Here is a 21,903-nt window from a genome sequence, read left to right as displayed (position 1 = left end):
ATAATCCTCTGTTGTGTTATTCCCCTGTATAAAAAAGGTTATTGCTGAAGCAACTCCAACTGGCACCTTCCTCAACCAAGAAGTAGACCCACCAGAGTACGATGGCACTGATCCAGGGGAGATCCCTAAGCATGTCCCCCTTAAGAAATTAGACAAAACCCCTTATTCTCAGATGTTGCTAAGAGATTTAGTTTAGGGACAGCGGGAGAACTCCATGTGAGACTAGTGAAGGGTTCAGCTGCCTGGAGGCCTCTCACAAGGGGAGAGCTTCTGAGGTGTCTGGATGAAGAAATCCACCTCCCCTTTCCCCATCACATGGACAGTCTCGAAGGATCTTTCTTTTTAGGGAAAAACTTAGTGTTTAGGGGGGATTGTCAAGGTGAAAATATATATTTTTATACATTTTTGTACTTTTATATTTTTATGCTGTGAAGCAATAAGTTTTTTTTCCCTTTGCTTGCTAATGCAAATGTAACTGTATTTAAGATGGCTGCCAGTATTCACCTTTGCCCTAGTTTTTGTTCCTGCTAAGAACCTACTTTCGTTTCTGAAGCTAAAGTATCACTTCTGTTGAAATGGAAACTTAAAGTGACGTGGAGGAAGGAGGATCCATCACATGACGTCAGGACCAACCAGAAAGACTGAATACTAGACATATTGCTTAAACCCCGCCTAACCCCGCCCTCTGCACACCTTCCCCCAATGGACCATATAATGTTGTGTATAGGAAATAAAGAGTTCAGTTGCTGTGACGTTGCTACTACGTGTGGAAGCACGAGCATGCAATGAGATTGAACCAGCCTTTGTCTGAATCATTCTTATCCGGTACCAATGCTCACATAATTTGATTTGGAATGACTGGTGAAGGAAGGGTATTGTCGTGACGACCCCGACATACACACACACACACACACAGGGCTCAAGTGTGCAAGACAATACAGACACACTGCTGTGGATATACATATATATATAATATACAGACACACACACACAGGGCTCAAGTGTGCAAGACAATACAGACACACTGCTGTGGATATACATATATATATAATATACACACACACAGGACTCAAGTGTGCAAGACAATACAGACACACTGCTGTGGATATACATATATATATATAATATACACACACACAGGGCTCAAGTGTGCAAGACAATACAGACACACTGCTGTGGATATATATATATATATATAATATACACACACACAGGACTCAAGTGTGCAAGACAATACAGACAAACTACTGTGGATATACATATATATAATATACACACACACAGGACTCAAGTGTGCAAGACAATACAGACACACTGCTGTGGATATACATATATATATCTAATATACACACACACAGGGCTCAAGTGTGCAAGACAGTACAAACACACTGCTGTGGATATACATATATATATAATATACACACACACAGGGCTCAAGTGTGCAAGACAATACAGACACACTGCTGTGGATATACATATATATATATAATATACACACACACAGGGCTCATGTGTGCAAGACAATACAGACACACTGCTGTGGATATACATATATACATAATATACACACACAGGGCTCAAGTGTACAAGACAATACAGACACACTGCTGTGGATATACATATATATATATAATATACACACACACAGGGCTCAAGTGTGCAAGACAATACAGACACACTGCTGTGGATATACATATATATATATAATATACACACACACAGGGCTCAAGTGTGCAAGATAATACAGACACACTGCTGTGGATATACATATATATATAATATACACACACAGGGCTCAAGTGTGCAAGACAATACAGACACACTGCTGCGGATATACATATAGATATATATAATATACACACACACACAGGGCTCATGTGTGCAAGACAATACAGACACACTGCTGTGGATATACATATATATATAATATACACACACAGGGCTCAAGTGTGCAAGACAATACAGACATACTGCTGTGGATATACATATATATATAATATATACACACACAGGGCTCAAGTGTGCAAGACAATACAGACACACTGCTGTGGATATGCATATATATATATATAATACACACACAGGGCTCAAGTGTGCAAGACAATACAGACACACTGCTGTGGATATACATATATATAATATACACACACACACAGGGCTCAAGTGTGCAAGACAATACAGACACACTGCTGTGGATATACATATATATAATATATACACACACAGGGCTCATGTGTGCAAGACAATACAGACACACTGCTATGGATATACATATATATATAATATACACACACACAGGGCTCAAGTGTGCAAGACAATACAGACACTGCTGTGGATATACATATATATATATATAATATACACACACACACAGGGCTCAAGTGTGCAAGACAATACAGACACACTGCTGTGGATATACATATATATAATATACACACACAGGGCTCATGTGTGCAAGACAATACAGACACACTGCTGTGGATATACATATATATATATAATATACACACACACAGGGCTCATGTGTGCAAGACAATACAGACACACTGCTGTGGATATACATATATACAGTGCCTACAAGTAGTATTCAACCCCCTGCAGATTTAGCAGGTTTAATAAGATGCAAATAAGTTAGAGCCTTCAAACAAGAGCAGGATTTATTAACAGATGCATAAGTCTTACAAACCAAAAAGTTTTGTTGCTCAGTTACATTTTTATAAATTTCAAACATAAAAGTGTGGGTCAATTATTATTCAACCCCTAGGTTTAATATTTTGTGGAATAACCTTTGTTTGCAATTACAGCTAATAATCGTCTTTTATAAGACCTGATCAGGCCGGCACAGGTCTCTGGAGTTATCTTGGCCCACTCCTCCATGCAGATCTTCTCCAAGTTATCTAGGTTCTTTGGGTGTCTCATGTGGACTTTAATCTTGAGCTCCTTCCACAAGTTTTCAATTGGGTTAAGGTCAGGAGACTGACTAGGCCACTGCAACACCTTGATTTTTTGCCTCTTGAACCAGGCCTTGGTTTTCTTGGCTGTGTGCTTTGGGTCGTTGTCTTGTTGGAAGATGAAATGACGACCCATCTTAAGATCCTTGATGGAGGAGCGGAGGTTCTTGGCCAAAATCTCCAGGTAGGCCGTGCTATCCATCTTCCCATGGATGCGGACCAGATGGCCAGGCCCCTTGGCTGAGAAACAGCCCCACAGCATCATGCTGCCACCACCATGCTTGACTGTAGGGATGGTATTCTTGGGGTCGTATGCAGTGCCATCCAGTCTCCAAACGTCACGTGTGTGGTTGGCACCAAAGATCACGATCTTGGTCTCATCAGACCAGAGAACCTTGAATTAGTCAGTCTCAGAGTCCTCCAAGTGATCATGAGCAAACTGTAGACAAGCCTTGACATGACGCTTTGAAAGTAAAGGTACCTTACGGGCTCGTCTGGAACGGAGACCATTGCGGGGGAGTACGTTACTTATGGTATTGACTGAAACCAATGTCCCCACTGCCATGAGATCTTCCCGGAGCTCCTTCCTTGTTGTCCTTGGGTTAGCCTTGACTCTTCGGACAAGCCTGGCCTCGGCACGGGAGGAAACTTTCAAAGGCTGTCCAGGCCGTGGAAGGCTAACAGTAGTTCCATAAGCCTTCCACTTCCGGATGATGCTCCCAACAGTGGAGACAGGTAGGCCCAACTCCTTGGAAAGGGTTTTGTACCCCTTGCCAGCCTTGTGACCCTCCACGATCTTGTCTCTGATGGCCTTGGAATGCTCCTTTGTCTTTCCCATGTTGACCATGTATGAGTGCTGTTCACAAGTTTGGGGAGGGTCTTAAATAGTCAGAAAAGGCTGGAAAAAGAGATAATTAATCCAAACATGTGAAGCTCATTGTTCTTTGTGCCTGAACTACTTCTTAATACTTTAGGGGAACCAAACAGAATTCTGGTGGGTTGAGGGGTTGAATAATAAATGACCCTCTGAAAAGACTTTTCACAATTTAAAAAAAAAATAAACAAAGATATAACATTCTTTTTTGCTGCAGTGCATTTCACACTTCCAGGCTGATCTACAGTCCAAATGTCACAATGCCAAGTTAATTCCAAATGTGTAAACCTGCTAAATCTGCAGGGGGTTGAATTCTACTTGTAGGCACTGTATATAATATACACACACACACACAGGGCTCAAGTGTGCAAGACAATACAGACACACTGCTGTGGATATACATATATATATAATATACACACACACAGGGCTCATGTGTGCAAGACAATACAGACACACTGCTGTGGATATACATATATATATAATATACACACACACAGGGCTCAAGTGTGCAAGACAATACAGACACACTGCTGTGGATATACATATATATATATATAATATACACACACACACAGGGCTCAAGTGTGCAAGACAATACAGACACACTGCTGTGGATATACACATATATATAATATACACACACACAGGGCTCAAGTGTGCAAGACAGTACAGACACACTGCTGTGGATATACATATATATATAATATACACACACACAGGGCTCAAGTGTGCAAGACAATACAGACACACTGCTGTGGATATATATATATATATATATATATATATATATATATATATATAATATACACACACACAGGGCTCATGTGTGCAAGACAATACAGACACACTGCTGTGGATATACATATATATATAATATACACACACAGGACTCAAGTGTGCAAGACAATACAGACACACTGCTGTGGATATACATATATATATAATATACACACACACAAAGAGCTCAAGTGTGCAAGACAATACAGACACACTGCTGTGGATATACATATATATATAATATACACACACACAGGGCTCAAGTGTACAAGACAATACAGACACACTGCTGTGGATATACATATATATATAATATACACACACACACACACACAGGGCTCAAGTGTGCAAGACAATACAGACACACTGCTGTGGATATACATATATATATATACTACACACACACACACAGGGCTCAAGTGTGCAAGACAATACAGACACACTGCTGTGGATATACATATATATATATAATATACACACACAAACAGGGCTCAAGTGTGCAAGACAATACAGACACACTGCTGTGGATATACATATATATATAATATACACACACACAGGGCTCAAGTGTGCAAGACAATACAGACACACTGCTGTGGATATACATATATATATATAATACACACACACACACAGGACTCAAGAGTGCAAGACAATACAGACACACTGCTGTGTATATACATATATATATATATATAATACACACACACAGGGCTCATGTGTGCAAGACAATACAGACACACTGCTGTGGATATACATATATATATATACATAATACACACACAGGGCTCAAGAGTGCAAGACAATACAGACACACTGCTGTGGATATACATATATATATATGTAATATACACACACAGGGCTCACGTGTGCGAGACAGTACAGACACACTGCTGTGGATGTACATATATATATATACTACACACACACAGGGCTCAAGAGTGCAAGACAATACAGACACACTGCTGTGTATATACATATATATATTTATATACACACACACACAGGGCTCATGTGTGCAAGACAATACAGACACACTGCTGTGGATATACATATATATATACTATACACACACACAGGACTCAAGTGTGCAAGACAATACAGACACACTGCTGTGGATATACATATATATACATAATACACACACAGGGCTCAAGAGTGCAAGACAATACAGACACACTGCTGTGGATATACATATATATATATGTAATATACACACACACAGGGCTCACGTGTGCGAGACAGTACAGACACACTGCTGTGGATATACATATATATATATAATATACACACACACAGGGCTCAAGTGTGCAAGACAATACAGACACACTGCTGTGGCTATACATATATATATAATATACACACACAGGGCTCATGTGTGCAAGACAATACAGACATACTGCTGTGGATATACATATATATATAATATATACACACACACACACAGGGCTCAAGTGTGCAAGACAATACAGACACACTGCTGTGGATATACATATATATATAATATATATACACACCCACACACACAGGGCTCAAGTGTGCAAGACAATACAGACACACTGCTGTGGATATACATATATATATATAATATACACACACACACACAGGGCTCAAGTGTGCAAGACAATACAGACACACTGCTGTGGGTATACATATATATATAATATACACACACACAGGGCTCAAGTGTGCAAGACAATACAGACACACTGCTGTGGATATACATATATATATACATAATACACACACAGGGCTCATGTGTGCAAGACAATACAGACACACTGCTGTGTATATACATATATATATATGTAATATACACACACACACAGGGCTCATGTGTGCAAGACAATACAGACACACTGCTGTGGATATACATATATATATATGTAATATACACACACACAGGGCTCAAGTGTGCAAGACAATACAGACACACTGCTGTGGATATACATATATATATAATATACACACACACAGGGCTCAAGTGTGCAAGACAATACAGACACACTGCTGTGGATATACATATATATATATGTAATATACACACACACACAGGGCTCAAGTGTGCAAGACAATACAGACACACTGCTGTGGATATACATATATATGTAATATACACACACACACAGGGCTCAAGTGTGCAAGACAATACAGACACACTGCTGTGGATATACATATATATATAATATATATACACACCCACACACACAGGGCTCAAGTGTGCAAGACAATACAGACACACTGCTGTGGATATACATATATATAATATACACACACACAGGGCTCAAATGTGCAAGACAATACAGACACACTGCTGTGGATGTGGAACAATTACTTGGGTGCAGTTATCACCATAGGCACAGTTTTTTATAGTGCTCAAGAGTGCAACATAATACAGACTTAGGCTATGTTCACACTTTCCGGATTTTGCTGCGGATCCGCAGCGGATTTGACCGCTGCGGATCTGCAGCAGTTTCCCATGAGTTTACAGTACAATGTAAACCTATGGGAAACAAAAAACGTTGTGCACATGCTGCGGAAAATACCGTGCGGAAACGCAGCGGATTACATTCCGCAGCATGTCACTTCTTTTCTGCGGATTTTCACCTGCTCCAATAGGAAACTGCAGATGAAAATCTGCATAAGAATCCGCAGTAAAAAACGCGATAAATCCGCAGTAAAAACCACAACGAGTTTTCACTGCGGATTTTGGAATTCTGCTGCGGAAAAATCCGCAGTGGAAGCCGCAAAGTGTGCACATAGCCTTATAGGACTATATACTAGGGGGCAGACCCACAGCTGCTGTATCACTACACAATTGTATAAGTAGTGTGCAACTCCGAGATCCAATCCTGTGCATGTGAACAGCGCTATACATTACATACATGCACAGTGCAGCAGAGCGTGGGCAGGAGTCAGGAGATGTTAACTTACTGCTCTGCGAGTCCCAGCAATCAGCAATGTGTGTCCCCAGGGATGGGACACAGGGCACTGCTGCTGGTAAGGTAGCAGTCACGTTAGGTTGTGTGAGTGGCAGCAAGGCAAGGGTCTGCAGGGATTACAGGGAGAGTCGGCAACAGCACCACGTCGCTCTGCCGCCCCCTGGCTTGAGGGATGAGCTGCCGCCTGAAGCAAACTGCTCAACTTGCTTCATGATAGCAGCGCCCCTGCCTGCAGCAGCTGATTTATGCATTGAACATGAGTGTAATACTCCTCTATTCTCATTAGATCTTGTTATCAGATAAGACCCTATTTTGTTTGTTCCTCGGTGTCTCAACTACAAGAAATCTCTGTAACGCTTTCAGGTTCCTTGGTGAGAAGCAATCAAGGACTGGTTGGACCTTAACGGGGTCCATCTGAAACCCCAATGCAGAAGCCAAATGTCCTGAGAACTGGACCTGCTGTACCACAAATTGCCATTTCTCCAGGTTATCAAATAAATAGTTGTCAGGTAGAACCTGGAGAACCTGTCTGACATGCTCACCATGCTCCTCTAGAGACCGTGAGGAACTCAATATATCATCCAGGAAAATTACCACAAATCTACCAATCAGTGAGAAAAATATTATTAATGACATTTTCACAGACTGCCGGAGCATTGGTTACCCCGAATGGCAACATCAAATGTTCAATCTGCCCCTCAGGTGTATTGTGTGCGGTCTTCCATCCGTCACCATGGCGATACGTATAAGGTTATATGCCCCTCTCACGTTAAGTCTCTAAAACCATTTATCTCCAGGTAATTGGCTAAACAAGTCAGGTGTAAGGGGTAAAGGACAGGGAAGGTGAGCTGTGATTTTATTACTCTCTCTGAAGTCCAAGCATGGACGCCGCCCTCCATCCTATTAACAAACCCCCACAGTGACTGGAGAGGAGCATGGCCGTATATGACCCTTAGGCTATGTGCACACTTTGCAGATTCCACTGCGGATTTTTCCGCAGCGGAATTGCAAAATCCGCAGTGAAAACCCATCGCGGTTTTTACTGCGGATTTATCGCGGTTTTTACTGCGGTTTCTTCTGCGGATTTTCAACTGCAGTTATCTATTGGAGCAGCTGAAAATCCGCAGAAAAGAAGTGACATGCTGCGGAATGTAATCCGCAGCGTTTCCGCGCGGATTTTTCTGCAGCATGTGCACAGCGTTTTTTGTTTCCCATAGGTTTACATTGAAATGTAAACTCATGGGAAACTGCTGCGGATCCGCAGCGGTCAAATCCGCTGCGGATCCGCAGCAAAATCCGCAAAGTGTGAATATAGCCTTAGCCGGACACTGGAAGGGGGTAAATAAGCGAGATTTTGGCATTTTAGCTCCTGGTGTGGAGGCGATAGCACAATCATATGCCGCCATATACTAGACGTCCGGTAACCGGTAATAATTCCCTCATGTGTGGGGTCTATTTGTCTCCAGAGAAATCACACGTTACATTCCACACAGAACATTGTGTAGAAAAGGCGGCGCGAGGTAATTGTGCCAGTAGTGAGGGCGAATAATGGCGGAAATGTCACTGACTGAGGAGAAGTCTCCATGTAGTGTCTTCACTGCGGATCACGTGACCCCTGACTCCTCCCTCCTGTGACCTCATCACAGGTCCTGTGCGCACAGAGCAGCCATATATATGGAGTGCTGCTCTGCGGGTGGAGGTATGTGGAGATTCCCCATTACTGAGCGCCGGGACATTAACCCCTTCTGCACGGAGACTCATTTGGGGTTGTTGTTGCCACTTTATAAGAATCATAACGTTGTTGTTCTGTTTCCTGTAATAGATACACACGAGGCAACTATGGAGGACAGGAAGTGAGGGAGCGGATTGTTCTCCTAGTACAGGGCCCCTTTCTTGGCCCCACACAGTGCAATGTTCATACAGTACCTCCATACCCCCACACACAGTATAATGTTCCTACAGTACCGCCGTACCCCCACACAGTGTAATGTTCTCATAGTACCGCCATACCCCCCCACACAGTATAATGTTCCTACAGTACCGCCATACCCCACACACAGTATAATGTTCCTACAGTACCGCCGTACCCCACACACAGTATAATTTTCCTACAGTACCGCTGTACCCCAACACACAGTATAATGTTCTCATAGTAGCGCCATACCCCTACACACAGTATAATGTTCCTACAGTAACGCTATACCCCCACACATACACACATAGAAACACAAGAACAAAAACCGACTAAAAGTCCAAAGTACAGAAAGTATACATTTATTTTTTTATTGGTATACCAGATTAAAAATAATATAGAATAAAAAAAATTACATAAAATGATAAATAAAATACATACCTGTATGCTACAAGGAAAAGGGGGTGCACTACACCAGAAATTTTTTTGCATATAAAATAGTAAAGTGCAAGAGAGTGCAAAGATTCACAATTGTGTGTTAACGTGTCCACTGTAAACACAATACTCTGAATAAAATAATAATAAAGTGCAAATGCGAAAGTTCCACCAGCAGCTGTCAGTATATCCACATCGAGTATTGAGTGACCAGGATTGAACATCAGGGATCAGTAAATGAAATATCATACGAAGGCAGCGTGCCGAAACGTGCGTTGGGGAGGGCGCCCATCCAGGAGACCAGGAATAGATCATGCTACTTTGTAAGTTAACTGATATTACCACTATTGTATATCATTTGGTACTCTGTGTTTCGGTCCCCTTTTCTCGCGATTTGACTCACACACACAGTATAATGTTCCTACAGTACTGCCATACCCCCACACACAGTATAATGTTCCTACAGTACCTCCATACCCACACACACAGTAAAATGTTCTCATAGTACCGCCATACCCCCAAACACAGTATAATGTTCTCATAGTACCGCCATACCCCCACACACAGTATAATGTTCCTACAGTACCTCCATACCCACACACACAGTAAAATGTTCTCATAGTACCACCATACCCCCACACACAGTATAATGTTCTCATAGTACCGCCATACCCCCACACACAGTATAATGTTCTCACAGTACCGCCATACCCCCACACACAGTATAATGTTCTCATAGTACCGCCATACCCCCACACACAGTATAATGTTCCTACAGTACCTCCATACCCACACACACAGTATAATGTTCTCATAGTACCGCCATACCCACACACACAGTATAATGTTCTCATAGTACCGCCATACCCCCACACACAGTATAATGTTCCTACAGTACCTCCATCCCTCCACACACAGTATAATCTCATAGTACCACCATACCCCCACACACAGTATAATGTTCTCATAGTACCGCCATACCCCCACACACAGTATAATGTTCCTACAGTACCTCCATCCCTCCACACACAGTATAATCTCATAGTACCGCCATACTCCCACACACAGTATAATGTTCCTACAATACCTCTATCCCACCACACAGTCTAATGTTCTCATAGTACCGCCATACCCCCACACACAGTATAATGTTCCTACAGTACTGCCATACCCCCACACACAGTATAATGTTCTCATAGTACCGCCATATCCCCACACACAGTATAATGTTCTCATAGTACCGCCATACCCCAACACACAGTATAATGTTCTCATAGTACCGCTATACCCCCACACACAGTGTAATGTTCCTACAGTACCTCTATACCCCCACACACAGTGTAATCTCATAGTACCGCCATACCCCCACACACAGTATAATGTTCCTACAGTACCTCTGTCCCACCACACACAGTATAATCTTCTCATAATACTGCCATACCCCCACAAACAGTATAATGTTCTCACAGTACCGCTATACCTCCACACACAGTATAAATTTCCCTCAGTACCATCATCCCCCACACACACAGTATAATGTCCCCACAGTATTGCCATCACCCCACTTTTTAATGTTCTCACAGTACTTTCCCCTACATGCACAATATGGTACCATCCACCTCACTGACTACCTCCGACCACCGACAATTAATAAATAATCACTTAGCCTCATTGTTGGTGCAGTTACTAATAAACCCAGAATCTATGAGATATTTACCATTTGATAGTTGGATAGGCAGCATTGCATCCAAGACGATAGCCCACTCGGTTGCTATGATGCCTATGAATTGACAGGGTTTGGTGGGGTGTGGTAGTTGTTACCCTCTCCTTCCCATCATCACAATTTCAGCGATAACCACTAAAGGGCAAGTGGGAAGAGAGATGCTAAGTGCCTGAATTGGTTATTTTTAGATATGTGCCTTTTCCGGGTGACTGAGAGCTGATATTTTTAGCCTGGGGTTACAGTATCCATGGCCCCTTCCTAGGCTATTAATATCAACCCGCAACTGTCTGCATAGCCTTTGCTGGTTATTAAATATAGGGGGACCCTACATCACTTTTTGGGTGGGTCCCCCATTTTAATAGCCACTAAAGGTTAAGTATACAGTTGTGAGCTGATATTACTAGCCTGGGAAGCTCCATGGGTATTACCCCCTTCCTAGGCTATAAACAAACTTATGTGTGTGAATCAGACCTGAGATCTAATGTGATAGAAGATTACAGTGCGGGGAAGACGGGAAACCTTCATATAGACGGCCGGTGATGGAGTCAGTGACCGACTCTGGCCAAATATGTCTCTAGAGCCGTAGTAGAAGATGAAGATGTCATCCTCATCATGAAGTAGTTATTTCTCATGTCGCGTGTAATGAATATCTCCTGCAGTATTGCTAATGCCGATTCCAGGGTCGGTAAATGAGACGAGAATTAGCGTTATGGAAGATGAGTCTATGAGAAACGTATTCAGCTGCCGACTCCGAGGAACAAACTGCTTGTTGTCTGTGGCCTAAATATATAGGATTTATTAGTAGATGTAAAGAGGAAACTAAATACTGTAAAATAATAAATCTCCTCATATGTTTCCCTTATTATCTCCAGTAATTGTATTATTACAGGATTCTTCTGATGTTACATCGGCTCATCTTCTCATTCAGGTCTCTACAATATCGGATCCTCTCAGTGAAGATCTTCTACAAAAGAGAATTTTCCTGATTTACCCATCAAAGATGGATATGGACAGAGACAAGATGGCGGAGAGGATATTACACCTCACCCTAGAGATCCTCTTCCGGCTTACTGGAGAGGTGAGAGATTCTGATGACGTCACATTACATCATTCTTACCTATGGCAAAAACAGATGGACAGAACTGGAGAGGTGAGGACTCTGGAAATGTCTGTAGTGAGATTTATTAATGTGTCTCTCCATTACCAGGATTACACAGTGGTGAAGAAGACCTCTAGTGAGCGCTGTCAGGACCATGTGTCTGAGGGATGGGGAAGACCCCTGAGCCCAATCACGGGGTATCCACCTCGCCTCCTGATCCATGAGGACATCAATGACCAGAAGATCCTAGAACTCATCTACAAGATGATTGAGCTGCTGACTGGAGAGGTGACACTGCTGGGAATGCTGGGACATTATATAGTAACACTAAGAAGGGATCGGGGGATGACGGTATCATTGTATGTGTCAGGTTCCTATAAGGTGTGAGGATGTCGCTGTCTATTTCTCCATGGGGGAGTGGGAGTATTTAGAAGGACACAGAGATCTGTACAAGAACGTCATAATGGAGGTTCCCCAGCCCCTCACATCTCCAGGTAATAGACAGGACTAAATACACACGGCCTATAATTATCTCTATGTAAAGAATGAATTCAGTCCCTGTATGTGTTTCCTCCAGATCTATCCAGTTAGAGGACAACACCAGAGAGATGTCCCCGTCCTCTTCTTCCACAGGACTGTAACCAAAAGATCCCAATGCTCCTCAGGATCATCAGGTAGATGGAGAGAAGGTGTCAGGAGATCTCCCCTATGATGTGTAGACGCCGGTGAAGGTCTTGTGCTCAGTCTTGTTTTATCCACCAGTATTATATGTTTTATACTTGTGTAATGAGAACGGTGGAGATGGCAGGATTAGAGCTGGTCATAGATGTGACTTCTCCATCTGTCGGTGACTTTTATAATATTTGTTTCAGGGTGAAGATCTGACCCATATTAATTCTACAGAGACATATGTGAGGGGTGATGAGTGGTGTAAAGAGGAGATTCCTACATATGGCTACCCAGGTGAGTAGTAACCACTAAATGCAGAGAAGTCACAGATTCTTCTCATCACCGGCTGTGGCTGCTTTATCGGTGGTGTAGTCCGGCCGTATTACCATGATCACCATTTTGCCTCTAGACCACAACACTCTCCTTCTATACACTGATCTGAGAGACTTCCTGATCATCACTGCGCATAACAGGAAGCCTCTCAGGTCTGGAGACCCGGATGTCATCATGACGACATCGGGTCTCCATGACAGCGATTGGGACCACACGTCATTCCACGGGGTCTAGGATGCAAAAGCAGAGGGGTTGTCAGCCCCTGTAGTGAGGGTCAGTGACCTGTCATAAGCCAATAGAGATGCATATGTAATCAGAGCACCACATAAAGCCCCGCCCTCAGCCCCGCCCCAGAGCACCACAAAGCCCTGCCCTGAAGCACAAGAATCTCATTAGCTGAAAACTACAAATACAGATTAAACAACAACCACAAGACGGATTTCATCACCAGGTATCAGTGTAATCAGTATAACGGCACCGACCTGACAGTGTCTGTAGTCACTGAGCACAATCCTGCTGACAGGTTCCCTTTAAGACATCTCCGCTCTGCACTATTATACACAGTTCCCTTTAAATGTGTAATATTTCTTCTTGAAACTCATCTGACAGAAAATATTAGAGCTTCCGATAGTTTAGATTGTAAAGTCACCGAGCCCTGTGCTCTAATTACCCCAGAGAGGTTTCACCACTAGCTGCTCATTTATTACTGATGGAGACTGTTCAGTTTGAGCATTTCAGTAGATGTTATTGTCTATAGTCAGTTTTTGATTGCAGTAATGTCCAGAATACTCTGATTTAACATCTTCCCGCGGCCAGTTTTGTGTTCTTAATCCGGCCCCATTTTTACCATCTGACGTGGTCACTTTATGTGGTGATAACTTTGGAATTATTCACAAAGGATAATAGAAAATAAATGGATCTCACAAATTATTTTCCACCTTCTCACAATACCCTACATACGATTGTACACTACTCTCTGGGCACATGGCCGTGTTCAGAAGGGAAGGAGCGCCATTTAGCTGTTTGAATGCAGATCTAGCTGGAATAGTTTGCAGACACAATGTATTGGAAGCAATGTTCATGGTCAGCTGGCAGCTCAAAAGATCTCCACCATGAACATGCTTGGCACTATCTTCTCTGCTTTCCATATCCCAAGGATTGCCTTGCTCATCGCCCTTTGTCACCATTACATGGATCTGGACTTACACTGGGACCCCTAGGTTTGGACCATGGTGTTACCTGCTATTCTGTGGTATTAGATGGCAAGAAGAATAGTCAGGTAGCTGGGTCAGAACCGGGAAGGACAGAATACAGAATCAGAAGACACAAGAGTAGTCAGTAAACGGGCCACAGTCACAACAGGAAACAAATACACAAGCCACAAGCTGAGCACAGAGGACTGAACCAGATGTGAACAACGCTGTTTCTGGCAGATTCCGGCCATGTGCTTTGAGCTTTAGTAGGGTGTGGTACTTTCCAATTGGCTGAAGTAGGGAGCAGATTACTCCAGCTGGACACAACATATGCAGAAATAACTTGAATCTGACAAAAGTAATAAGAGATAAAAGATCTATGAAAATCAACAAATGAAAGTCAGACATTGATTTTCTACCATGCTTCCACAGAATTAAAATAAATAAAACTCATGAAATAGGCCTGGACAGAAATGATGGGACCCCTGAAAATAATGTGACAAAAGGGACATGTTAAATCGCGGTGTGACCACTAACTAGTATCACAATCTTGGAATCAGTGAGTGGGCCTGTATATAGGGCTACAGTTACTGTCCAAAAAGAGTTATTTCATAAAAATAACAGTTTATTGAAAACATGATGTTACACAAAAATCACAAAATAATCATGATAAAAACGTCTTAGCAATGACAAGGCACATAGAGAGCTTCTGTGTGAAGGACACAAAAACAGTGGCACTGAGAAAAAGCAGGCTGGACAAACAGAGGTCATAAATCTCCACCTCAATAAACTTCAATAGCAAAAAAGTGCATAGTGCAAATAAGGTGCAAACATTATACCCATTACCGAAAAAGTAGAAGGCTTAATATGGCTTAATGTGGGAGAGTATACACCACTCTAAATAAACCCATTAGCCAAATATCACTACCCTCGGGATAAAAGCGACACTCAAACAAAGTCCTGCTTACCCATGTCGCCTGTCAGTGTGTCCAGGGTAGCCCTGATGCGCGTTTCGCATGGGCTTCTTCGAGAGGCTGCCTCCTGAAAGTGCATTGGGGCTGCCTTGGACAAACTCTGACAGGCAACATGGGTAAGCATTACTTTGTTTGAGTGTTGCTTTTTCCCCTAGGGTAGTGATATTTGGCTAATGGGTTTATTTAGAGTGGTGTATACTCTCCCACATTAAACCATATTAAGCCTTTTACTTTTTTGGTAATGGGTATAATGTTTGCACCTTATTTGCACTATGCACTTTTTTGCTATTGCATTGAAGTTTATTAAGGTGGAGATTTATGACCTCTGTTTGCCCAGCCTGCTTTTTCTCAGTGCCACTGTTTTTGTGTCCTTCACACAGAAGCTCTCTATGTGCCTTGTCATTGATAAGACGTTTTTATCACATTTTTTTTGTGATTTTCTTGTAATATCATGTTTTCAATAAACTTTCTTTTTTTTATGAAATTATTTTTGGACATTTACTCCGTGTGTTTGTGCAGGAATTATCTAGTTTGGAGTGTCCTTGATCATGTTGATCTAATCCCTTGAAAAGGTATAATATAGGTCTAAAATAGGTATAAAAGGTATGTATTTGGACCTGTTTAATTATTATGTATCAGTGGTAGTGTTGAGCGATACCTTCCGATATCGGAAAGTATCGGTATCGGATTGGATCGGCCAATATTCAAAAAATATCGGATATCGCCGATACCGATACCCGATCCCAATGCAAGTCAATGGGACCAAAATATCGGAATTAAAATAAACCCTTTCTTTCCTTGTAGGTTCATTCTACATGAAGGAAAACAACTAAGAATAATGCAGGATGTATTTGGGGAGGTGGCGGAGACATTGCTGGAACCCGGATGCGTCGCCCCAGTGTGCAAGAGCCAATGGCACGACCGAGGACCAGCTGACGGTGCTGGAACCCGGTTACTAAGCTGTAGGTGCCCGCGCTTAAAAGCACTACCAAGGACCGCCTGACGTTGGCGGAACTCGGATACCCAGGAGGAGGCACCTAAGCCAAAGGCTCGGCCCGGAACCAGCTGACGGTGGTGGACCACAAGGTCCACAGGAGAGGAGAGAACAGCTAGGCCGCGAGGCAGCCGCAGTTACCGAACCCCAACAGTCCTACAGGGGGAGCTTGGCCTACTGGCACTACAGAACCAGCCTTGACTACCAATTCACGCAGCCCACATAGGAAGCTCCTAAACTGGAGGCACCCTGGAGTTGGCTAACTCGACCGCAACACGACGGGGCAACGCATAGGTGTCTCAGTGAGTTTGAGAATACCCGGAAACAGCTGACGGTGCTGGAACCAGGATGCGTTGCCTATTAAAGATTGTCTTCCTACAGCCCCAACTAGCGGTGTTGGAGCAAAGGGTAAGCAGGGGGAGCAGAGTGTAGGCCGAAGCCTGCACTGGAGGCAGCTTTGTGTCTGCGTTGCGTTTGCAGGACACTTTGCCGGCTACACAGTGGGGGAACAGCTGGCGTTGCTGAACCCCACTGACACTTCCGGGCAAAAACTAGCGGTGTTAGAGCCCAGGGACAGCAGGAGGAGGAGAGGAGCAGAGTGTAGGCCGAAGCCTAGTTGAACCAATTTCAAAGGTAACCTTTAACCCCCCCTCAGGTGTTACAAAGTACAAGAGCCACACCTTGTGAAAGGTTGCTCTATTAATTTGTCTACTTGCACACGCTGAATGAAAGACGTACACAATTTAGCCCATTCTACAGTCAAACTGTAGTGGAGGCGTGACTTTTTTTTTGAAGAGACGCAGCACAGGTGTCCCAAATAACGCTTTGGTGCGTGGCGCAGCTTCCTGAGCGTTGTTATTTGCTGTACAGGAGTCTGCGCTCTTGTGTTATCCCTTGGCAATACCCTGTTAGCGCTGCCCGTCTTATGACCTCATTTCATGTTGGCTGGTGCGGTTAACGATGGCCATAAATCCCAGACCCACAGTGCCTTTTCATAAAGTCACACTGCGGTGCTGGGATTCGTGGCCTTGAGCAGTAAATATTTTCGCCGCTCACACACGTCCTTACACCTGCTTCAGACTGGGCGGCCTCTGCTGATCCCTTCTCGCATGCCGCGGCCATGAGGCTGCACAGTCTGAAGAAGGCGGAAGGAGATGAGTGATGACAGGCGAACATATGCACTGCTCATGCCCATAAACCACACCCTCGCTGACAAAATAAATAAGACACCGAGGGGCATTGTTTCTAGCAGGGCGGACGCACAGGCGCAGACAGCTAACCAATAATGTCAAAAGACGGGAAGCGCTACCAAGGGGGGTGCTGCGTATCATTAGAAAGGAAAGTCACACCTCAGGGACAGTGGAATGGTCTCAATGAGACACATTTTGTACGTGTTGAGTTCCACGTGGGCAAGGAGAAAAAGTCAGCCACCTTGTACAAATGCAGCATTACTGCTGTACAAGGTGGCTGTTATACATAGAAACACCTTGGGGTGGGGGGCAGGGTCCCTTTAATTTCAGTTCATGTGCCTGCGTGGCGTTTGCAGGTCACGTTGCCGGCTACACAGCAGTGGAACAGCTGGCGGTGCTGAACCCCACTAACACATTGGCTGGTGTTTTTCTCTGTGCAGCTAGCACTTCCAGGCTACAACTGGCGGTGTTATAGCCCAGGGGCAGCAGGAGGAGGAGAGGAGCAGAGTGTAGGCCGAAGCCTAGTAGAACCAATTTCAAATGTAACCTTTAACCCCCCCTCAGGTGTTGCAAGGTACAAAAGCCACACCTTGTGCAGCATTAATGCTGCACAAGTAAAAGGTTGCTCTATTAATTTTGCTCCTTGCACACGCTGAATAAAACACGTACACTATTTAGCCCATTATACTGTCAAACAGTAGTGGAGGCGTGACTTGTCTTTTTAAGGAGACGCAGCACAGGTGTCAAAATTTACACCTAGGTGCTGGGCGCAGATTCCTGAGCAGTGTTATTTGCTGTACAGGAGTCTGCGCTCTTGTTATCCCTTGGCCATGCGCTGTGAGCGCTGCCTGTCTTCTGACCTCATTTCATGTTGGCCGGTGCGGTTAGCGATGGCCATGAAACCCAGACCCGCAGTGTCTTTTCTTTAAGTCACACTACGGGGCTGGGATTCGTGACCTTGCGCAGTAAATTTTTTCGCCTGTCACTCATGTCCTTACACCTTCCTCAGACTGGGCGGCCTCAGCTGATCCCTTCTCGCATGCCGCGGCCATGAGGCCGCACAGTCTGAAGAAGGCGGAAGGAGATGAGTAAGGACAGGCGAAGATATGCACTGCTCGTGCCCATCAATCACACCCTCGCAGTCAAAATAAGTAAGACAACGAGGAGCGTTGTTTCAGGCAGGGCGGACGCACAGGCGCAGCCAGCCAACCAATGATGTCAGAAGACGGGCAGCGCTACCAAGGGGGGTGCTGCGTGTCATTAAAAAGGAAAGTCACACCTCAGGGACATTGTAATGGTCTGTAATGAGATACATTTTGTACGTGTTTAATTCAACGTGGGCAAGGAGAAAAAATCAGCCACCTTGTACAAATGCAGCAGTACTGCTGTACAAGGTGGCTGTTATACATAGAAACACCTTGGGGTGGGTGGCAGGGTCCCTTTAATTTCAGTTCATGTGCCTGCATGGCGTTTGCAGGTCACGTTGCCGGCTACACAGCAGGGGAACAGCTGGCGTTGCTGAACCCCACTGACACATTGGCGGGTGTTTAACTAGCGGTGTTAGAGCCCAGGGTCAGCAGGAGGAGCAGAGTGTAGGCCGAAGCCTGCACTGGTGGCAGCTTTTGTTCTGTTGTGCCAGCGTGGCTTGTGCTGGACACGTTGCCGACTACACAGCAGGGGAACAGCTGGCGGTGCTGAACCCCACTGACACATCAGCTAGTGTTTTTTCTGTGTAGACAACACTTCCAGGTGGCAACTGACAGTGTTGAAACCCAGGGAATCAAAGAGGAGCAGAGTGTAGGCCGAAGCCTGCAGTGGAGCAAGTTGAAAGGGAACCTTTAACCCCCCCCCCCCAAGCATTTGTTGCTGAAAGAGCCATCTTGTACAGCAGTAATACTGCACATGGAAAATGGTGGCTCCTAAAATTATGCTCCTTGCAAACGCTGAAGTACACACTCATATAATGTGTCCCCTCACACCGTCAAACCGTCACGGAAGTGGGACTTTCCTTTGTAATGTGACACAGCACAGCCGTCATTCCAACCCCCTTGGTGCCGTGCGCCACCTCCTCAACGTTGTTTGGTTCTGTCACGGAGCCCGCGCTGTAATGTTATCCCTTGGCCATGCACAGTTAGCGGTGCCCGTCTTCTGACATCATTTAGGTGTCAGGCTGGCAGTGCCTGTGCGTCAAAGCTGCCCGAGATACAACCTCGCAGTGTCATCTAATGTAATCCCACTGCGGGCCAGGGATCCATGGGCATGCGCAGTGCATATCATCGCCTCTCACTCACCTCCTTCCTGCTTCTTCAGACTGTGCGGCGTCACGGCCGTGGCATGCTATTAGGGATCAGCTGATGCCGCCTAGTCTGAAGAAGGGGAGTGAGAGGCTAGTATATGCACTGAGCATGGCCATGGATACCAGGCCCACTGTGGGATCACATTAGACGACACTGCGAGGTGGCAATTCGGGCAGCGTAGACACACAGGCGCAGCCAGGACGACAACAAATGATGTCAGAGGACGGGCAGCGCAAACTGTGCATGGCCAAGGGATAACATAACAGCGCAGGGTCCATGACAGAATCAAACAACGCTAAGGAGGCAGTGCACGGTGCCAAGGGGGTAGCAATGACGGCTGTGCTGCGTCACATTACAAAGGAAAGTCCCACCTCCGGGACGGTTGGACGGTGTGAGGGGACACATTACATGAGTGTGTAGTTCAGCGTTTGCAAGGAGCATAATTTCAAGAGCGACCTTTTTCCTTGTGCAGTATTAGTGCTGCACAAGGTGGCTCTTTCAGTAACAAATGCCTGGGGGGGGGGGACAGGTCCCCTTACATTTTAGTTGTGCCAGCGTGGCGGTCGCATGACACGTTGCCAGATACACAGCTGGGGATCAGCTGACGTTACTGAACCCCAATAACAGTGGAGCAACTGTTGACTGTGCAGACAGCACTTCCAGGCACCAACTGGCGGTGTTAGAGCCCAGGGACAGCAGGAGGAGCAGATTGGAGGTATTGCCACACACACAGCTGGGGATCAGCTGACGTTACTGAACCCCAATAACAGAGGAGCGACTGTTGACTGTGCAGACAGCACTTCCAGGCACCAACTGGCGGTGTTAGAGCCCAGGGACAGCAGGAGGAGCAGATTGGAGGTATTGCCGCACACACAGCTGGGGATCAGCTGACGTTACTGAACCCCAATAACAGAGGAGCGACTGTTGACTGTGCAGACAGCACTTCCAGGCACCAACTGGCGGTGTTAGAGCCCAGGGACAGCAGGAGGAACAGAGTGTAGGCCGAAGCCTGATTGGAGCAAGTTGAAAGGGAACCTTTAACCCCCCCCCAAGACGTTTGTAGCTGAAAGAGCCATCTTGTGCAGCACTAAGGATGCAAAAGGAAAAGGTTGCTCTTTTAATTATGCTCCTTGCAAACACAGAAGTAAACACTAAAAATGTGTCACCTTATACCGTAAAACCGTCCCGGAGGTGGGAATTTCCTTCGTAATGGGACGCAGCACAGCTGTCATTCCTATCCCCTTGGTGCCGTGCGCTGCCTCCTCAGCGTTGTTTTAAGCTGTCACGGAGCCTGCGCTGTTCTGTTATCCCTTGGCCATGCCCAATTAGCACTGCCTGTCTTCTGACATAATTTGGTGTCAGGCTGTCAGTGCCTGTGCGTCCATGCTGCTCCAGATCTCACCTCGCAGTGTCGTCTAATGTAATCCCACTGTGGGCCTTGGATCCATGGGCATGCACAGTGCATATCCTCGACTCTCACTTCCCTCTTCTTCAGACTGTGCGGCGTCACGGCCGTGGCATGCTATTAGGGATCAGC

General features: G+C 44.8%; 1 protein-coding gene across 1 annotated transcript in view; it reads left to right on the top strand.

The window, feature by feature from the left end:
- Positions 1-21,903, top strand: part of LOC138662856 (oocyte zinc finger protein XlCOF22-like) — a 283,481-nt gene that overhangs the window by 230,694 nt on the left and 30,884 nt on the right. The window contains exon 5 of the mRNA XM_069748839.1: positions 13,589-13,679. Coding sequence (XP_069604940.1) covers positions 13,589-13,679 — 91 coding nt within the window. The remainder of the gene's footprint in view (positions 1-13,588; positions 13,680-21,903) is intronic.

This window comes from Ranitomeya imitator, chromosome 2 (genome assembly GCF_032444005.1).
Source record: "Ranitomeya imitator isolate aRanImi1 chromosome 2, aRanImi1.pri, whole genome shotgun sequence".
NCBI lineage: Eukaryota > Metazoa > Chordata > Amphibia > Anura > Dendrobatidae > Ranitomeya > Ranitomeya imitator.
This window is presented reverse-complemented; position numbering and strand designations above follow the sequence as displayed.